The sequence below is a fragment of the Chaetomium fimeti genome (genome assembly GCF_033439085.1).
Source record: "Chaetomium fimeti strain CBS 168.71 chromosome Unknown B0H64scaffold_9, whole genome shotgun sequence".
Classification (NCBI taxonomy): domain Eukaryota; kingdom Fungi; phylum Ascomycota; class Sordariomycetes; order Sordariales; family Chaetomiaceae; genus Chaetomium; species Chaetomium fimeti.
In genome coordinates, this window is record NW_026944337.1 from 300,675 (window position 1) to 319,217 (window position 18,543).

Here is an 18,543-nt window from a genome sequence, read left to right on the forward strand (position 1 = left end):
CTACCTCGCCAGCCCAGCAACCGATTAAAATGCAAAGAAATGCAATATCTAGAACCGTTAGTAAAGACCATTCTAATCAAACCTTTTTTTCTGTTCAAAAAAGCGCCGTTTTGCCGTTGAGTTGGAGATTTTGGCAAGGACCCCGGTCTTGAAGTCACGCGCTAGCGAACTTTCAGGGAGAGGACTGTACATGTCGAGAGTTGATTGCGGATCACCGTTCTCCATCCCGTCATTGGGGGGCCCTGTGGTTCAGGGAGCTCACTAGCGCCCGCGGCGGGAACTATCCGTTCGTTCCCTTCGGTCCCACACCATCATTCATCACGGGGGAGGCAGAGACAGGCCGAATCCGGCAACAGGGCTTCAACAACCCAAGTTTCGTCAGGGTAGGGCTTCAGGGCGCACATCCACCGGGGGGAGACGGCATCGCCCTCTTACCCCACCATCTCCCGCTCCCGCTTCGCTTGACCCCTGTTCCGGCCCTGGTTCCGGGGGGACGCCATGTCACCGCATAAATGGTCCTGTGCTGCCCGTCTGACACGGGGTTAACTCTGTGTTTTCGTTACAAGTAAAGAGCAAACGGCACGAACTGGAGTATTCTCCTAATTTCACCTCGGCCGCCCCGAACCAGAGAATGAGAACGGCTCCCTGGCTTTCCGGATATCCGAGCTGGCCAACCAGAACGACAGACTTGACCCGGCATCAGACCTGACCCGTGGCAAACGGAAGCAATTCCCGGTCCGCGATTCGGCCTTCGTGTATACGTCTATACTTGCCCACACAATCCCCGTGAGGCACCGCCCACAGCCTCTCGGCTCCGAACAAAACCTAGGCCGGTGACAAATTCAGCATCTTCAACAAGCGGAAACTTTTTCTCTCCGACCGTGACCACTCAAAGGCTGAAAGGCAGCTCTATTCATCCCGTGGTGTTTTCCCAACAGTCCCGCTGGCTTCCGGACATCTTCGCGAACCTTCCCTTACACCCTACGACCTCCCTTACCCAAACACCCAAGCAAGACTTGTGTGTTGACGGGCTCTGTTTTCGTCTCAACGGTGCTCCAAACGACTGGACAATCCATAGTTGGAATGTGCTTGGCCCACTAAGCAGCCGGGATTGACGGGAGACGAGCTCGCAGAGCTACCGAGCCGAGCCGAGCCGTGTGTGGAGTCCCGGGCCCCGTTTCCTCCGGGTGAGTTCGGCCAGCGCTCCGTGGAGCAGAGCGAAGCGCTGACGGCTTCTAGACACTCTATTTCTCTTCACATCAGCCGCCACTGACAAGACTCGCACAACGGCAACCGCCCACCATGTCATTACCCTTCCCCATCAACCCGTCGGCCATTCCCATAGTGCGGACTCGGAAGGCGCTCATAATGCTGGACTTGCAGAATGACTTCTTGTGTCGTGAGGGCGCCTTGTTCACCGAGGAGCCTGAAGACTACTTGGAACGAATCCTGGAGGTAGCTAAAGCCTTCCGCGACTCCGGCGCTGGCGATGTAATATGGGTGCGCAGCGAATTCGAGAGCCATCGCCCCCTGACGGAAGAAGGTGATCAGATCATCACGACGGATTCTATGTTGCGGGACAAAAAGACGGCACAGTCGCGGGGACGCCAGCAGACTTCTACCGGGCATGAAAGTGCGACGATGGAGAATGACGACGAGGCCTTCCTCAGTGTCGGTACGAAGAAGGATAAGAAGACATGCGTCCGCAAGGGGACGAAAGGCGCCGAATTCGCGCCAAGGGTGAAAGCGGCTATAGTTCCCGCGCGCGATATCGTGTTCACCAAGACACAATACAGTGCCTTCGGATCAGGACAACAGCTGGTTCAGATGCTTCGGGGCCGGTTCGTGACCGAGATGTACGTCTGCGGAGCGCTGACAAACATCAGCATCTACGCGACGGCGCTCGGGGCGGGACAGCATGGGTATGGCGTGACCCTCGTTGAGGACTGCTGCGGTTTCCGGAGCACTATGCGGCACCTTAACGCCGTGCGCCAGCTCGACCACTTGGTAGGCTGCGATGTGGTCAGCTCCGATACCCTACTCGATCAATTACAACCTCCTCCTCCCACAGAGAGCCTGTCGACGGGGCTCTCGCCGTCCATCTCCAAGATTGCGCTTGAGCTCGGGAGTGGGTCTCCGGAGAGCTCCCCCGCACCCGGATCCCCGCCGGCCAAGCCTGCTTCGCCGCAGCGGGCCCGGGACGAGCTCAAGCCAACAACTCCGCCTCGACGCACGGCCTCGATTCAGAGCAAGAGTAGTTCGAAAGGGGAGAGGAAACGCCCTTTGGAAGACACGGGTCATTTAGAAGCCGAGTCTGACCCCTCATCATCGGACCGTGAGTCAACGCATAGCGCGAAGAAGCCCCAAGAAGCGCGGAGAAGTTCGCAGCCCCCGAAGGCGAAGCGGAGCGAATTAGAAAGCTCAAAAGGTCCAACCCTCTCCCCCGGGACAGGCAGCACTCATGCTGAAAAACCCAGGGTCGTAAATCGGGTGAAGCAACGTACCCAACGCGCGCAGTCAAATAAGAAGTCGACGCCCTCTTCATCTTCGAGCCCCGTGATTCCGGGCGACACCTCGAGTGACACGAAGAAGCGGAACCCCCCAGTGCCGACCACCACCAGCCCACCTCGTCCTCTGACGCCGGAACAAAAATCATCACCGCACAACATGACGGAACCACAAGCAACCCCCGTTGTTGGCGAAGCCCTCTGCGAGGGCGACACTCACGTCATCACCAATGTCCTCCCGCCGCCCCTCGCTGCAGACGGATTTGAGCGTCTCCTGGAAGAGGTCAGCTGGGCCAGCATGTCACACATGGGTGGGGAGGTGCCCCGTCGCATTGCCGTGCAGGGGGCCGTCGCCGACGACGGCAGCATGCCAGTCTACCGACACCCAGCCGACGAGTCGCCGCCCTTGCTTCCATTCTCCCCTACCGTACTCCAGATCAAGGCCGAAATCGAGAAACATCTCGGCCATCCCCTCAACCACGTGCTCATTCAGCACTACCGCACGGGCAATGACTACATCAGCGAGCACAGCGACAAGACGCTGGACATTGCTCCCGGCACGTTTATCGCCAACGTCAGCCTGGGTGCCGAGCGCACCATGATCCTCCGCACCAAGCGCCCACCCAAGGACAAGCACACCAGCACCACCACCACCACCACCACCACCGCCTCCCCGACAAAGCCAGAAGAAGCCCCCAGCAAAGAGGAGCCCCAACCCCAACCCCAACCCACCAGCGCCGAACCTCCCGCCACCCCGGAACCGCCCCGCCAAACCCACCGCGCCGCCCTGCCACACAACTCGCTCATGCGCATGGGCCTGCGCACCAACACGCGCTGGCTGCACGCGATCCGGCAGGACAAGCGCGCGGACCGCGACCGCACCGCCCCGGAGCGCGCCTTCGGCGGCGCCCGCGTCAGCCTGACCTTCCGCCAGATCGGCACCTTCATCGACGCCGCGCAGGCCGTCATCTGGGGCCAGGGCGCCACGTCGAAAACGAGGGGGGGCGCGCGTGCGGTGGTGAATGGCCAGACGGAGGATGCGGTGAGGTTGTTGAAGGCGTTTGGGGCGGAGAATAATCGCGGGGAGGGGTTTGTGTGGGATGAGTGGTATGGGGCCGGGTTTGATGTGCTGCATATGGGCACGCCGAAGAGGGTGTTTTATGCGGCCTCGCAGGGTGCGAGGGTTGAAAATATGCGGGTTGCGTGGGCGCTGTCGGAGATGGCGGTGGGGTGTGCCAAGGGGAGTGTGGAGGGCGAGGTGCGGTTTGAGGATAATGATCCGGGCAGGACGGTGGTGGAGGGGGATGGGGTGGTGTTGCGGTATTTGGACGCTGTGTATGGCGCTGGCAGGCGCTATGATCACATGCTGCCGGGGGAGGTGGCCAGGCGGGTTGTGCGGCTGCAGAGGGGGCTGGAGTTGCTGGGGAAGTGGACGGCTGCTGTCAAGGAGGTGGGTGTGCATGTGGAAGGGGGTGATGAGAAGCATGCGAGTAAGGAGGAGGTGAAGGCCCTTGTCAAGCTGTTGGGCAAGGAGCTGGCGGAGTGGGACGGGTGGGCGAAAGAGGCCGCTATCAGCGGAATAAAATTTTCCATTGCCGGCGGCGAGCAGGCGGCGCCGGCTGACTTTGCGCTGTGGCCGGTTCTGCATGATATGGTGAGGGTGTGTGGTGAGGAGGTGCTGGGAGAGCATCTGGGGCAGTATTATTCTGCTTTCAAGGACTGGTGCTTGCTAGTGGAGGCTTTGGGCCACATCAGGGCGGCGTGAGGATTTTGGGTTTGGCTTAGGGCTGGGCTGGTTGGATTATCTTATGATATTTTCTGAATCGAGTAAGCGAGCAGATTTGGTTGGATGAATGGGTTGGATAGTTTGAGGATACTCTGGAATGACTTTGTGTTTGCATCAACGGTTCGTTGTGTCTGTGGGTAAAGCGGGATGTTTTTTTAGATCGATGGACGGTCGGGCAGGTGGAGGATATGGCGCGAGGTTCATGAATGATTGCCTCAACTGTTTGTCAGAGACAACTGAAAGATATTAGTGTGATGCCATTTAGCAGCGGATGTTAAACTCTATGTTTTAAGCGGAATGTAGATGAGACTTAGAGAGGGCCACCTTCAAACAAGAAGTTGAATTATGATTACAAAACAGATATATGTCCCTAAGGCTAAAAAGGAGCAGGTGTTTAAAGTCAAAAGAAAAGAGAAGAAAAAAACCTTACCTTGCAAAACTAGCTACCTGCAACCCGAGATAGTCGGTTGAATGTAAGTCATTTCGGGGACAAGATACAAGGAAAGGAGGCGTTAATAGATGTAGCTTTATAAAACAAGTAACATTTCATATCGATATCTGGGATTGCGATAAATCAACAACAAAAGAAGTGGTGAGACAAGCGTAGCTTCGTTAAAATTAAAAGAAAATAGCAAAAGCTCACCGGCCAACCCCCCTCGATCAGTTGTCACTGATGGAGGGGGGTTGAACCTGGGTCGCCCGGGCCTCAAGGACCACCGCCGGTTACCATTTGGCCAAACCGTCGAGTGGGCGGTGTGCCTCGGTCGAAGTCAGCGAGGCGGACCTCATATACCACGTGCGGGTTCCCGATGCTCGATACATGCCATGACGTACTCTTAGCACAGACAGACCCTTGACATCCTCGATCAGCACCCCAACACGCAGTCTCGGCAGTGTATCGATATATCAGATTCGGCTACCGACTTCCATCCTCGAGTTGAAAGCCGAGAAGAATCGGGGCAAGTGACTGTTAAAACCCGCTCGCCCGGCACAACAACGCCTCGTGGTGACAACAAACAAAAAGCCAAAGCCGCATGAACAGTTACATAGTATCATCTCCATCGTCTAACCCTCTCACAAAACCCGTCCCTTTTCCTCCACCCCCTATTTTCCACACAACCAACCCCCCTTCACTTACGGCTTGGCATCCCACGGCAGGGGATACGTCCCAACCCAATCCGCAACCTCGCTCCGGAGCTGCACAATCTCGGTATCCGTCTCACCAGACCCGAGATACTCCAGGAAGGTCTTGAGGCGGCCAGCCGTCTTGACCTCGCCCTTCTCCTCGGCGGCCTTGCGGGCGGCCTTGTCGACGCGGACGGCGATGGTGACGGCGCGGTCGACGATGTCGGCGACGCGCTCGAAGTCGTTCTCGCCGAACCCGCGCGTCGTCATCGCGGGGGTGCCCATGCGCAGCCCGCCGGGGGTCAGCGCCGACCGGTCGCCGGGCACCGTGTTCTTGTTGGCTGCGACGCCGACGAGCTCGAGCACGCGCTCCACGCGCGCGCCGTCGACGCCCTGCGGCTTGAGGTCGGCGAGTACCAGGTGGTTGTCCGTGCCGCCGCTGACGATGCGGTAGCCGAGCCCGCCCTTCTCCTTGGGCTCGCCGAGGCGGCGCGCCAGGGCCTGGGCGTTGGAGAGGACCTGGGATTGGTAGGTGCGGAACTCGGGGGTTTGCGCCTGCTTGAGGGCCACGGCGAGGGCGGCGATGGTGTGGTTGTGCGGGCCGCCTTGGTGGCCGGGGAAGACGGAGGCGTTGATGGGGTTCTCGAGGTTGTACATCTCCTCCACGCCCGTCTTGGGGTGGGTGCGGCGGACCCCGCGGCGGAAAAAGATGATCGCACCACGCGGGCCGCGGAGGGACTTGTGGCTTGTTGTGGTGACGATGTCGGCGTAGGCGAAGGGGCCGGGCATGACCTTGGCTGCGACCAGGCCGGAGATGTGGGCCATGTCGACGAGGAGGTAGGCGTTAACCTTGTCGCAGATGTCACGCATGCGGGCATAGTCGATCAGCCGGCTGTAGGCCGAGGCGCCGGCGACGATAATCTTGGGGCGGTAGAGGCTGGCCGTCTCCTCGAGCTTGTCGTAGTTGATGTAGCCGGTCGACTCGTCGAGGCGGTACGGGAGGGTCTCGAAATACTTGGAGATAAACGAGATCTTCTTGGTTGGTGTCTGGTATCCGTGGGACAAGTGCCCTCCGTGGGGTAGATCGAGGCCCATGAGGCGGTCGTGTGTGTCCATCAATGCCGAGTAGACGTAGAGGTTCGCGGGAGCACCGGAGAGAGCTACGGCGGTTAACACCCATACCACACCCTCTCCATCACATAACGGAACGGGGGGACTCACCCTGAACGTTGACACCCCATTCCCTCTGATCCAAGCCAAACGCCTCAAGCGCCCGCTGCTGGCACAGTCTCTCGGAAGCGTCGATAAACTCGTTGCCGCCGTAGTACCTCGCGCCGGGATAACCCTCGGAGTATTTATCTGTACCAATTAGCCCCGCTCCGGAGGTGTCGGCTCAGTCGGGGTACGCACTCTGCATCGGACTCCCTAGAGCATCCAGCACGGCCTGCGAGGTGAAGTTCTCGGACGGAATCAGGTTGATGAACTGCTTTTGCCTGATCTTCTCCTGTACCCCCACCAACACGATTAGCGCCGCCCACTAGAGGAAGACCGCCTTGAGAACCAACCTTCTCAATGATGTCGTGCATAATCGGATCGGCCTGTTGCAAATGTGCAGAAAGCAGCTATCGTACGGGCGCATATTAGCATCATGCACACTCCCTTACACCATACCACACACTACAGCGATATCCCACCTTCTGCTGCGTATCATTGCCATTGGGCATAGTCCCAACGGACCGCCTCGAGCCGACCCCGCGGAACCATGGCTGTCGTGTTGTTGCCCGCTGCAAACGGCTCGCTATCGTCGTCGAGGAGGGGGCGGCGGCAGCCCGGAGGGAGAGGGAGGCGGAGGCAGAGGCGTGGGCAGCAGTGCTCCGCAGCGCAGGGACCGAGCCGAACGCCGACATGGCAGCTGAGGAGGGAGGGAGAGGGACGGAGAGGGGGAGAGTTGGTTTGGTGATTCGGGAATTGATGATTGGATTAAGAGGGAAGCCCGACTGTGCCAATTGCCTACTGGATAGCAAGCTTCGCCGTCGGTGTCGATAGCTGGCAGAGCCGGCAATGTTGTTCGATAAGTGGGAAGACCCGGAGGATGGCCAGAGAAAGAGGTGATGTGATTGGAGGCTTCTACCCGGCCATGACGCCCTTGTCTGTTGACTCGGCTTAAGCTCTGGCTGGTGTGGGGTAACTAAACGGATGCGAGAACCGGAGAACCCGGGGGGTTGAGCCTGTGAGCGTATCTTATCGCGCACAGGCCAGCAAGCCCACAATTCCGCCAAGCGATTTCAACCCCAAAATTTCTCACGATTCTGAATTTCTCCTTTTTTCTCTCGCAATCAACTACATTGGGGGTGATGAGCACGCTCCCAAACGGCAAATGCAAGGTCCTCCGCTGGTAAAACAGCTTGGGGGACATGCTGAAATGTCCTGGCACAACCTCACCACTCTTGAGGGACAATTTGAAGACTCTGACCCAACCCGTTGATGCCCGGCGACGAAGCCGCTTCTCTCATTGTTTTGTTCTTGCCAGGCGGTGCTTCTTCTCGTGCGCCTGGGGTTCCAGCCCGTACTTGAATTTCCTAGATATCTAAGTGAATAGAATACCCGAACTCATGAACTTGCTTTGCCACTGCCCTGATTGCTGCACTGGGTGCTGTCCCCGTCTCCGTGTTGTGGTCCCGACATGGACGTCTTGTGATGATGTTCGTTGCCCGCAAAGTCACCGAACCAACATTCAACTAGAAGTATTTTCACCACAGCTGGCAAACCCATTGATTCCATTTTCAATGCCGTACATGCAAGCCAGAACGTCTCGAGTCTAGTGGCCGCACCGCTTCAATATAAGAGAGCGCGCACAGCTAGAGGGCCATGGCCACGCGCAGGAGCCGAGATGTGTAGAGAGAAAGCGTGCCCAGAAAGAAGCCCAACCCATTACTCCGAATGCAAGGCCGCCGAGAAATCCATGTTGTCCATTTCACTTGGTCCCTGATGAAATCTACTTGGATTCCTCCTCGACGTCGCCCATCAACGCGTTCCGCTTCGCCGCCTGCCTCTCCAGCTTGCGCTCGCGAGCCGCCTTGGTGCGCGCGCGCTTGGCGTCCATCTCCTCCTTGATCTGGGTCTCACGCGCCTTCTCCGCCTTGGCACGGTGAATCTGCAAAGATTTGTCAGCACGGCATTCAGACGCCGACCGGCCTGGGGGATCCCGAAACATACGTGCTCAACGAGCGCCCGCTTGTGCTTGAAGGTGTTACCCTTGGCGAGGTGGTACAGCTCGTGGTAGAGGTGCTTGTCGATCTTGCCGCTGGCACGGTACTTGACGAGCAGACGGCGGAGGACCCGCTGGCGGCGCATCCACAAAACCTGCCTGTATCCGTTGTCAGCACGCTGTCCCGTCATATCCACCCCCTTCCTTCAAACCCTCCCAACAATGGTGTGTTTGGTGGTTCGGCATCCGGATTCGGGGTGGTGGTGGCGGTGGTGGTGGTACGTACTCGGGCATACGGGCATCGGCGGTACCCTTGCGCTTACCGAAGCCGCGGTGGCGGCCGATACGGCGGGCGAGGTTCAGCTCACGCGCGCGCGAGCGCGAGTGCATGGTGACGGGCTTCTTGATGATGAGGCCATCGGAGACGAGCTTGCGGATCGTCTGACGGGAGTTGGCGTTGGAGATCTCGGACACCTCGTTGGGGTCGAGCCAGATCTTGCGCTGGCCGCAGCCCAGCACGGACGACGCCAGCCGCTTCTGGGTCGTAAGGTTAACCCTACAGCAGGGCAAACAGTCAGCATTCCGAGCCGAAATTCGAGTTCGAGAGGTTCGTGGGCGCGGGTTGGAGAGTCGTCATGGATTTTTCGGAGGTTGCTTCGCAAGCATCGGATGCTGTGGCGAACAACGGGAAATCCATCGTGGAAAAGTGCTGCATCTGTGCTGATGTGACGGGACGGATTTCGGGGTACTCACATCTTGACGGATTGATGCTGGAGATGGTTAGTAGTCGAGTTTGTCGATGGGTTGGGATTTCCGCTGAGGGGAAGTTCGTCGTCAGAATTTCTCGAGCAACAGTTTGTGGGTTTCGCGGGTGGGGCAGATAGAAGGTTGCGATTGGCGAGGGTTAGGCAGGTCATGCGCCCTCGCACGTGCTTTGGGTTTGAGCAGCGCAGCGAGTGGGTGGGCCTGCACCTCCACTGTTTTGTTTACACATTATGTTGACGGAAGTGAGAAAACTGCAGCGGCCACAAAAGTAGCAGGAAAACTGATCGGAATTTCTATGGTGCCTGATCTGGATCATGGAGGGAACAGTTTGTGTGGTATTGAGATATACCAATGCGCAGTAGACTCGGCTTTGTTGGACTTTTGGTGGGCGGTGCCATTGCCAAAACCCGACTCCGAATCCCCTCACAGGCCAGTCGACAGGATTGCGTCTCGAGTTCCCATGTTTGTGTTTTGGATTTAACATCTCACCCAAATTATGAAAGTTTCTTACTCCCCTGATATGACTTCCAACGTTTGTGATCCGTCTGGGAGCTCAATTTGCAGATGCTTTTACCGTGGCTGCATCCTGCGCTTCGGTATGGCACCTAACCTCACGGATTTTTGGGTTCACAATTATCACCAGAGTAGAACGGCATTCAACCCAAAAACACATCAATTTTCACCACCCCAACACCCCCCCCAGACACCCATGTAGACACAGACACCCCCCCATCAACCACCCACCTACCTATCTACTCCGCCGAAAACACATCCGACCCAACATCCACCTTCCCCACCGCCATAATCTCCTTCTCATCCTCCACCTCATCATTCGCCAGGCCCAACCCCCCGGCACCGCCCTCCGCCTCACGGCGCTCCCTGACCTGCGCGCCCAGCCGCAGCGCAACGCGCTTGAAGTAGTCCTGCATGCTGCGCTTGACATTCGGCTGCAAATCCGCGGCAGCAGCAATCCACTTGTCAAACACCTTCGCCTCCTCGTCGGCGACGGCAAAGAGCTGCACGAAGGCGGCCTCGGCGGCCAGCTTGACGGGGATGACGACGTCGCGGACCGAGGCGAAGACCGGCGGGGCCAGCATGCCGAGGTGCGGGCGCACCATGTCCGGGTGGGCGCGCGCGAGCGTGCGCGCGACGACCAGCGCGAGGCGGCGTGAGTCGGTCGGTCCGCCGGGCGGGATTGTTTGTGCGAGCGTCGTGAAGATGGCCTTGGTGCTCTCGAAGGGCTTGGCTGCGTCGCTGAGCAGGTACTTGCCTGTGGCCACGATGAAGTTGTCGACGATCGAGGGCTGCGAAGGGTTGTGTTAATTGTTGTCTTGCTCTCTCACACGGCAGACAGAAGAAGGGGCCTGCTTACATCTTTGCTCTCCATCCCCTGGCACAGCAGCTCGGGCAGGTCGTCTGCCAGGGGCGAGTCCAACAGGGTGTCCGCGCTCTCAAGGAGCACGGCGTTCAGGGCCAGGACGCTCGAGTTGCTGAAGTCGCGCGTCATGACTCGGTTCTTTAGCAGCCCGGTCGCCACTTCTGCCGACACGTTCTTGACGAGAGCGCCGAACAGCTTGGCGTTGGTCACAGTCATCGCGGTGTCGCGTTCGTCGGTCTCGGTATCAATCAACCCCAAGACGGCCGTGCGCGAGCTCTCGCCCATGTTGGCGCCCGCCTTGCTGATGACCTCGTACAACGCCTTGAGCATGGCGGTCCTGACGCCGGCATCGGTTGTCTTGGATCCCGTCACCAGCTCGGCAATGAGAGGGTCGACACGCGGGGTAAACTTGATAAGCGTGCCGAGTGCGCGGGCAGCCCGGCTCCGAAGGACGTCGCTCGAAGTATCGGCGAGCGACTTGGCGAACGTGCGCTGCAGCTGAGGCAGGAAGGGCTTGAGCGCCGTGGGCATCTTCTCGAGCAGGTTGTTGAGAGTGAGGAGAATGGCCGACTTGACCTCGGTAGAGCGCTCCGAGACCACACGGATGAGCGGACCAGTAATCTGCGTGACGAATGGTTTGAGCGAGCTTTCACTCGTCCTGTCGACGATGTCCGAGATGGCCAAGGCAGCCGATACTCTCTGATCCGCTGTACCATTCATGAGACCTTGCAGGAAGATGGGCAGGATGGCGTTGATGCCCTTGGGAAGCTCGAAGCCGGGCAGGTTGTGGCCTGCAACACCAACGTGCAGGAGTGCTTGTCTCGTGGACTGGACAAGGGCCTCCATCTCCTCTTTCTTGAGTCGCTTCGTGAACTCCTGTAGTGCGCTCCATGCCGACTTGACAACGTCCATATCTCTGTCATCGAACGATATTAGGAGGCCGCGGATGATGTCTTGGTTGTATCTCGAGTAGTCCACATCCGACGCCGCGAAGAACTTGGCAAGATGATGGCCCGTTGCGGCACGCTTGCGGTGGTCCTCGTGCTTGATGAGCTGTAGCAGCACGTTCATGACCACATTAAGGCCGTCGTACTCATCAATGGACAGGATGACCGTGTCGAACGAGGTATCGAGGTCTTTCCGTAGCTCCTCTTCGGTGCAGTTGACAATGTTGTCCATGAGCGAGTTGATGATGTTCGGCAGCCGGCGGTTCATAGCAGCACCGGCGACCTTGGACAGGGAGGCCAACGCCTTGGCATTGAAGGCCGAAATAGGTGGCGTGATGAGGGTAGGGATAAGGTTCGGCAAAATGATATTGGACCGTGTAGACTCGGTAAGTAGGGTGAGAAGGGCGGCAAGCGCATTGTTCGCGTTTTCCTCGGAGCGGAGCAAGTTGAGGAGGAAAGGCAAAACCTGGTCGACGGCCCGCTTGCCGAGGATTTGCTGCAGCGAGTCGAACGCCTCGGCCGCGGCCTCGCGGACGTCGGTGTCTGAGTCCGTGAGAGCTGTGCGCACGACCGAGATGAGCGTCTTCTCGTGGTCTTCGAGGGCCTCTGGCGAGGCGGATGAGATGAGCTCCTTGAGAGCCAGGCAGATGCCCTGCTTGGCGTCCACGTCGTGTGATGTCTGTAGCCCTTCCTCGAGTGTAGGAAGGAGTGTAGCCAGGACGCTGTCGCCGGCCTTGCGGATGAGCTCGCCAAGGGCGTTGCTGGCAATAACCTTGTGTTCCATGTTGGAGCTGCCCAGGCGCCGGATAATAAGCTGGGTGAGTGTAGGGACCAACTCCTTGAGCATCCGCGGGCTGTGAACCAGGGCCTTCCACACGCTAACGGCAGCGGAGCGCACAGAACCGGCAGTATCGCAGCGACAGACGTACAGCGCGGAGAGGATCTTGTTCCGCTTCTCTTCTCCCAGGACCTCGCGGAGGGACGCACCAGCTTCTCTGGTGACCTCCTGGTCCTCTTCTTCCTCTTCCTCCTCGTCATTGGCCTTGATGCCCGCGAGGTTGAAGAGCAGGTCGCCCACAAGCTCGACTGAGCTGAGACGGATGCGATAGCTGTCATCGGCCATACCACGCTCCAGTTCGGGGAGAAGTAGGTCAACTGCGCGTACAGCAAAGTTCTTGACCAGCAGCCGACCAGCCCGAAGAGCCGTCTCACGGATGGTCTCGACGTCGTCGGCAAGACCAGAGAGGATGGGTGGGATGATCTTGCCGAGGTAGTTGGCGAAGCTGTTGCCGAAGCAGACGGGCAAAAAGATAAATAGCGACATGAAACCCTCGCGGACGGACGACTTGGTAGATTCGACATTTTGTAGGATGGTAGGGAGCGTCTCCTCCAACCTTGATGTACCCAGGCCGGCGAGAACCTCGCTGAGTGCTTGGGCAGAACCGAGTCTGTCGCCAGCACCGGTGTCGGACTTGAGAGTTTGCATGAGACCGGGGATGAGATCCGGCAGCGCGTCCTCGCCGAGCTTTTCTACGAGTGACCCGAGAGCACGAGAGGCAGTCGCACGGGTAGTCGGCACCGGATCGACAACGGCGGTTTTGAGGCCGGCCACAAGCACGGGCAAGTGCGCAATAAGGTCCTTGCGCTCAGTGAGATGTGCCAAGCTGCCAATGACTTGGGAAGCCTTGCGCTTGGTGTTGGACCGGTCGCCGAGGCCGCGCTGGAGGATGCGGCTGACAAGGGCCAAGGACGGGGCATCGAGGTAATGCACGAACTGGACCTTGATAAGCGATTCCAAAGCTTCGTCGGTGTACTTTGTCGGGTCGCTGAGCGCTTTGAGGAGGATGTCGACGAGGCCCTTGACCTCGGGATTGGTGATAACCTCACCGAATCTCTTTAAGCTCTTGTTCGCAGCGGATCGAACCTCCTTGTGACTGTCATTCAAGACGGCTGTCAGCGGCGGGATAATTTCCGGCAGGCTTTGAGCAAGTTGCTGGGGGTCAAGATAAGCCATGGCACCGAGCGTGTCGCATGCGCCCTTTTTACTGCGCCATTGGTCCTCGTCAAGGCCGTCCAGGAGCGTTGGCAAGATTTGCTTGACGCCGTACGAACTTAGCGACGCGAAGCATGCCTTGGCTGCTGCCAGCGCAGCATCGCGTACATCGGCGTTGCCGTCGCCAAATCCTGTGAGCAGTTGTGGCACGATTTGGATCACATACGGCTCGAAAAGTCGGCCGAGAATGGTAGAGAGAAGCTCATATGCCAGCATGGCAGATTCCCGCTGGTTGATCTCTTTCTTATTCTCTAGAGCACTGCTGAGGGTGATCATGATGCGGTACTCTCTTAGGACGCTGATACCTCTGCCAAGCACGAGACCTGCCAGACCATAGGCGGCTCCACGCTGCTCGGGGTATTTCTTGGACGTCAGCATTGTTTCGAGGACCTGATCGAAGTACTTGGCCGATTTGTCACCGCAGGTCCGGACGAGAGGCGGAAGGCATTCGGCGATGGCGTATTGCACTGCCTCGGACGGCGTGCTTAGAGTTGCAAGGAGCCGTTCAATGACAACGGGGATCTTCTTGTCCCCAGGCTTCAGATGGCGGGCTAGTGCACCATACATAATGATGACGGCCTCATTGACGCGGTCCGCAGCCTCCGAGTGCTTGTCAGGCGCTTCCAGGGTCTTTTCGAACGTCTTCATAAGCTTGTCTAGAATGCCCTTGCCATGGACTTCGATGGCGGTGTTGGCAGCGTCAAGCATCTCGCCACGCACCGTTGCGTTTTGGTCACCGAGCGGGCCCTGCTCGATGAGAAGGTTGAAGAAGGGTTCGAGTTGTGACTTCTCTAGATGAGGAGCAAGGTGCCTGAAGGCCATGGCGATGCCGTGTCGTGCCTCCCAAGGATCCGACAGGTCCATCTTCTTTGGCATGCCAAACTCGTCCAACTGTTGAACGCGCGGCTTTGCGAGTTCGACATACGACGCCCGGAGCTTCTCGAGAACGGGGGTGATGACGGTACGGTGTTCGCTGGATGTCTCCGCCAGGGACTTGGCAGCGGCGCGCCGAAGCTGGGTGTCCTTGCTCTCCAAATAGGGCAACATCTTGTGCGCAAGTTCCTCTGATGTTTGGAACTCGCTCTCCTCCCAGATCTCGCGGCCAAGATCCACGTTCTCTTCGATGTCATCGTGGCACGCAACCCAAATCTCTTCCGACACGCCCGCCTCGCTCATGTCGACCTCGGCGCTGATTGCTTGCAGCACTGCGGTCCGCACGCTGGCCTTGGGAACGATGGTGCCGCGCGATAGGACACCGGTCTCTTCGATGGTCATATTCGGAGCGACGCACCGTACCATGTCAGAGAAACAGTCCTTGATGATCTTGTAGTGTTGGCTGTACTTTTCCATCGAGGAAATGAGGGCATGGAGGATTTCGCCGCGCGGAATGACCTCGTCTGCCGCAACATTCGTGTGGAAGGATAGGGTCTCGATGGCAAGGACCAACTGGGCATCTCGGTCATCGGCGTTGGCGCCAAAGCCCCCCTTCTCAAGAACCAACATAACAAGCGGTAGGATATAGATGAGAGTGACGGGGTCGAAGGGCCGCTGTTCGCCGGCAAAGCGAAGACGGTAGAGCACTCTTGTGACTACATCCTCAAAGGGCTCCTGGGTCAGGGATTCCGGGAGCGCGGAGACCTCGTGGGCGCGCAACGTGGCCGCTCCGATGAATGGGCGGATGGTTCCAAGGCGCGAAGTAGCTTGGCCTGCGCAGGAGATGAGCGCCATCGGCCCGGTTTCTGCAGTGATGAGCGACGCTCCTGCGTTGATAGACGCCAGAGTAGCGTGGACAGCAGGACCCATCCAGCGGCTGGCATCCGAGGGCGGGCCAGTTGCGAGACCCTTGACAATGCCGAAGCCGCGCAACAACTTGGCAGCGGCTTGCCGGACATTTTCGCGGATCTCGCCCTCCTTCTTAAGCTGGGCGTTGACTTTTGCAGTTTCATCCGCGGTGAGCTTCTTTTGCGTGCCCTTCTTTTGGGCCAACTGTGCCCTTAGTTCTTCTTCCCACTTCAACGTGTCGTAGTCCTTGACGTTTTTATTTGGGACGACGTTCTGCTTCTTCGCGAGGACATCCACAAACGCCGTCCCTTCAGGGGTGCGGAAGATGGCGGCCTCGAGAGGGCCAATTCCCTGAAGCTGGGTAGCGTCAAGGTCCTCTCGAATGAGGGCAATGATGCGAGGGGTCATGGTTTCGGGGGCGACAAAGACGAGCTCGGCGGCCGCGCTGTAAGCCGCACTTTTGGCGGACTCGGACTGTGTCTGTTAGCACGGGTCGGTGATGCAAGGGAATGACACAGGGGGGATGTATTACCTTCTGGCCGAACCCGGTTCGCCCGACAATCTCCTGGATCAAAGGCTCCTCGTACTTCTTCGCCAAGTCACCAGGGTCCAGTTCCACCCGCAAGCAGAGCTGGATCCAGCTCGCCCGAGGGATAAGTTGGGGCTTAGCTAGTACGAGGAGAGAGCACATTTGAGCTTCGAGTTGGGACTTGTCCACTCCAGGGCCGGCTCGGTCCCCAAACTCTTGAGGGGTAAGGCAGATCGACCTGAGAACTAGGTGAAGGTTGGAATTGCCGGATTTGGCCAACACGGCTGCACTCTCTTTCTCGGCCGTTTCCGTGGCTTCGACCCAATGCCATACACCATTGATGATTGCTGCCGAAACAGAGACTCCTTCACCGCCGATGGTGCGAGCACAGAGATCGGAAAGTGCCTGGAGGGCCTGCCGGCGCACAGCGGGAGATGAGGCTGTCGAACAAACGAGGTAGAGATAGGCCTGCGCCCACGCAACCTTGACCGCGTCAGAGCTGGAGTCAAGGGCGGGTACTATCTCGGACAGAGCACGACAGAGCCACTTGAGGTCGTCTTCAGTGAATTTGCTGTATATCCGTTGATTAAGTAGGAACGAAGGTTTTGGCTCTACAGCCAAGCTGTTCTTTTGTATGGATGCCTTCTTCACCAGTGATTGTACACTGGCGCTTTCGAGGCGGCTAAGAAGAGCTCCGAGGCCACATACCACCAGTGCCCCAGTGACAAGCCCACTCTGTGCGGCGGCCACTGGGTTTGCGGTAACATCATTGAACGCGGACAGGAGGGGTGGGACGGTGGCTTCGGCAAAGGCCACTGCCCCTTTGGATAGCTCCCCTTGAGCATCCTCGGTAAACTTCTGTAGGAGATCTCCAGTACGAAGAATCCAAAGCCGCCGTACTGGTGGCTTTTTATCGGCCAGGCCTTTAGCGTATGCATCCAGGAGTGGTTTCGGCACCTCGGTATCGCGAAGAAGAGTAGCGGCACTGGCGTTTAGAGCCAGAGTCTCGGCACTCAGGGCCGCCTCATTTGCCTCCTTGCCGACTACGGCAGGAAGTCCGGAAGCAATCTTGGTTGCGATGCTTTTCGACGAGGGCAGGGAAACCAGCATTTCTGAATGAAGAACCCTGTGGTCGGCGGAGGCAAGCTTGCCAGATTTCAAGGGCCCAAGAACTTCGTCGGCGACCGGTTCTAGAAGCGCGGGGTCTTGACAGGTGGAGGAAATCGCTCTAAAGGCTGCCACGGCGCCGCTGCGGATGGCGGCATTGGATGATTTGATGTTGGATAGTAGCGGCTTGATGAAGCGTCCGCTCAGGGCTTTGGACAGGTCAAACTGAGACACGGAGCGCACGAGGGGCGTGATCAGGTCGTTCAACACCACCTCGGGAGCTCTCAGGAAGCCCTTCTCCAGCGCCGGGAACACCTCCTTTTCGAGATCCTCAAGCGAGGCAAAGGCGGAAAAGAAATCGGCAAGGCCGTCCGCGAGATGGGCGGGAATCGGTGTCCGTGACCCGACGATTTCGCGAATGTAGAAGGCGAAGTACTGGCCCTTCAACCCCTCAACGACGGGTTTCACTTCTGGCTTGCGAGAGCAGACGCCCGCAATAGCCCCCAGCAGCACCGCATGTTTGGCGACGGGTTGGCTTCCCTTGGCGGCCAGGAGTTGGATGGCGGCATCGATCCCCTTTTGGTCTGCTGAGGCCAGCTTTCGGAGGCCCCGCCTTGTGATGACCAGGGCCGACGTGCCTACTGTCCCCTTTGCTGTGGGTTGTAGGCACTTGTCCAGGCCATCGGCCGTAGCCAGTGTGACATCCTTGCCGAACTTGTCCCATAATGGTGTGCCCGACAAGTTCTGCGTCAACAGGCTGCACCACTCTACTAGCACAAACGCACTGTCAGGCGCAATCCCTGGTTTCTGGGCCTCCTGGCGGATCGCGGCAACGAGAGGTGTGAGGATGTCGGTATTCCCTACTTGGCATAGCGATACCAGACATTTTTGTACTGCTTGTCGAGATGGTCGGTCGGTATAGAAGGCATGTGTCCAGAAGAGCACCTTGAGGATTCCGAGAGTCGTTGTCCTGTCGAGGGCTATAGCAATAGAAACAGTTGAGGTTAGCCTGGCCCTTTTCTTGTCCCCCCCCACCCCCAAACCCAATTCTGAGGGAGTGCATGCCCGGGCACTTACCCTTTTGCGAGAGCTTCTCGTCAACTCCCCGCAATTGGGCGATCCGGGAAGTTGTCGACGACGAGGTCAGTGCAGCCTTGGCTTGTTCGAGATCGAAGCTGCCAGGCGTGTCGTTGGCACCTGGTTCAGTCATTTTTCGTTCGGTTCTTGTACGGGGTCGTGGAATGACATGGCCGGGTGGCAGAAACCCGCAGCCTTGTGTGAGGTGTTGCTGGCCCCGTTTTGTTTTGGGCCGTGATTCATCCAGAAGCTGATTTTCGGCGGGGACTCACATTTCGA

The 18,543-nt window shown here is 58.3% G+C and overlaps 4 protein-coding genes across 4 annotated transcripts; 1 reads left to right on the forward strand and 3 right to left on the reverse strand.

Moving 5' to 3' along the window:
- Positions 1-1,302: 1,302 nt before the first annotated feature.
- On the forward strand, positions 1,303-4,650 carry B0H64DRAFT_348758 (uncharacterized protein; the record flags this gene model as incomplete). The annotated part of the gene is made up of 1 exon (XM_062801388.1): positions 1,303-4,650. The coding sequence occupies one exon, from the start codon at positions 1,303-1,305 to the stop codon at positions 4,270-4,272; it is 2,970 nt and encodes a 989-aa protein (XP_062655020.1). The 3' UTR covers positions 4,273-4,650.
- Positions 4,651-4,989: 339 nt separating this feature from the next.
- B0H64DRAFT_247131 (serine hydroxymethyltransferase-domain-containing protein) lies at positions 4,990-7,587 on the reverse strand. The gene is made up of 5 exons (XM_062799938.1): positions 7,113-7,587; positions 6,984-7,040; positions 6,829-6,922; positions 6,640-6,777; positions 4,990-6,578 (listed from the first exon to the last, which is right to left on the reverse strand). Exons 1-5 carry the CDS (start codon positions 7,323-7,325, stop codon positions 5,428-5,430), a joined length of 1,653 nt encoding a protein of 550 aa, XP_062655021.1. The 5' UTR covers positions 7,326-7,587; the 3' UTR covers positions 4,990-5,427.
- An 826-nt stretch (positions 7,588-8,413) lies between these two features.
- Positions 8,414-9,543, reverse strand: B0H64DRAFT_330655 (ribosomal protein L19/L19e domain-containing protein; the record flags this gene model as incomplete). The annotated part of the gene is made up of 4 exons (XM_062800952.1): positions 8,414-8,572; positions 8,635-8,785; positions 8,913-9,182; positions 9,380-9,543. 4 exons carry the CDS (start codon positions 9,541-9,543, stop codon positions 8,414-8,416), a joined length of 744 nt encoding a protein of 247 aa, XP_062655022.1.
- A 562-nt stretch (positions 9,544-10,105) lies between these two features.
- Positions 10,106-18,517, reverse strand: B0H64DRAFT_348767 (armadillo-type protein). Its single transcript, XM_062801389.1, has 4 exons — positions 18,265-18,517; positions 16,084-18,167; positions 10,764-16,025; positions 10,106-10,695 (listed from the first exon to the last, which is right to left on the reverse strand). Exons 1-4 carry the CDS (start codon positions 18,395-18,397, stop codon positions 10,144-10,146), a joined length of 8,031 nt encoding a protein of 2,676 aa, XP_062655023.1. The 5' UTR covers positions 18,398-18,517; the 3' UTR covers positions 10,106-10,143.
- Positions 18,518-18,543: the final 26 nt, after the last annotated feature.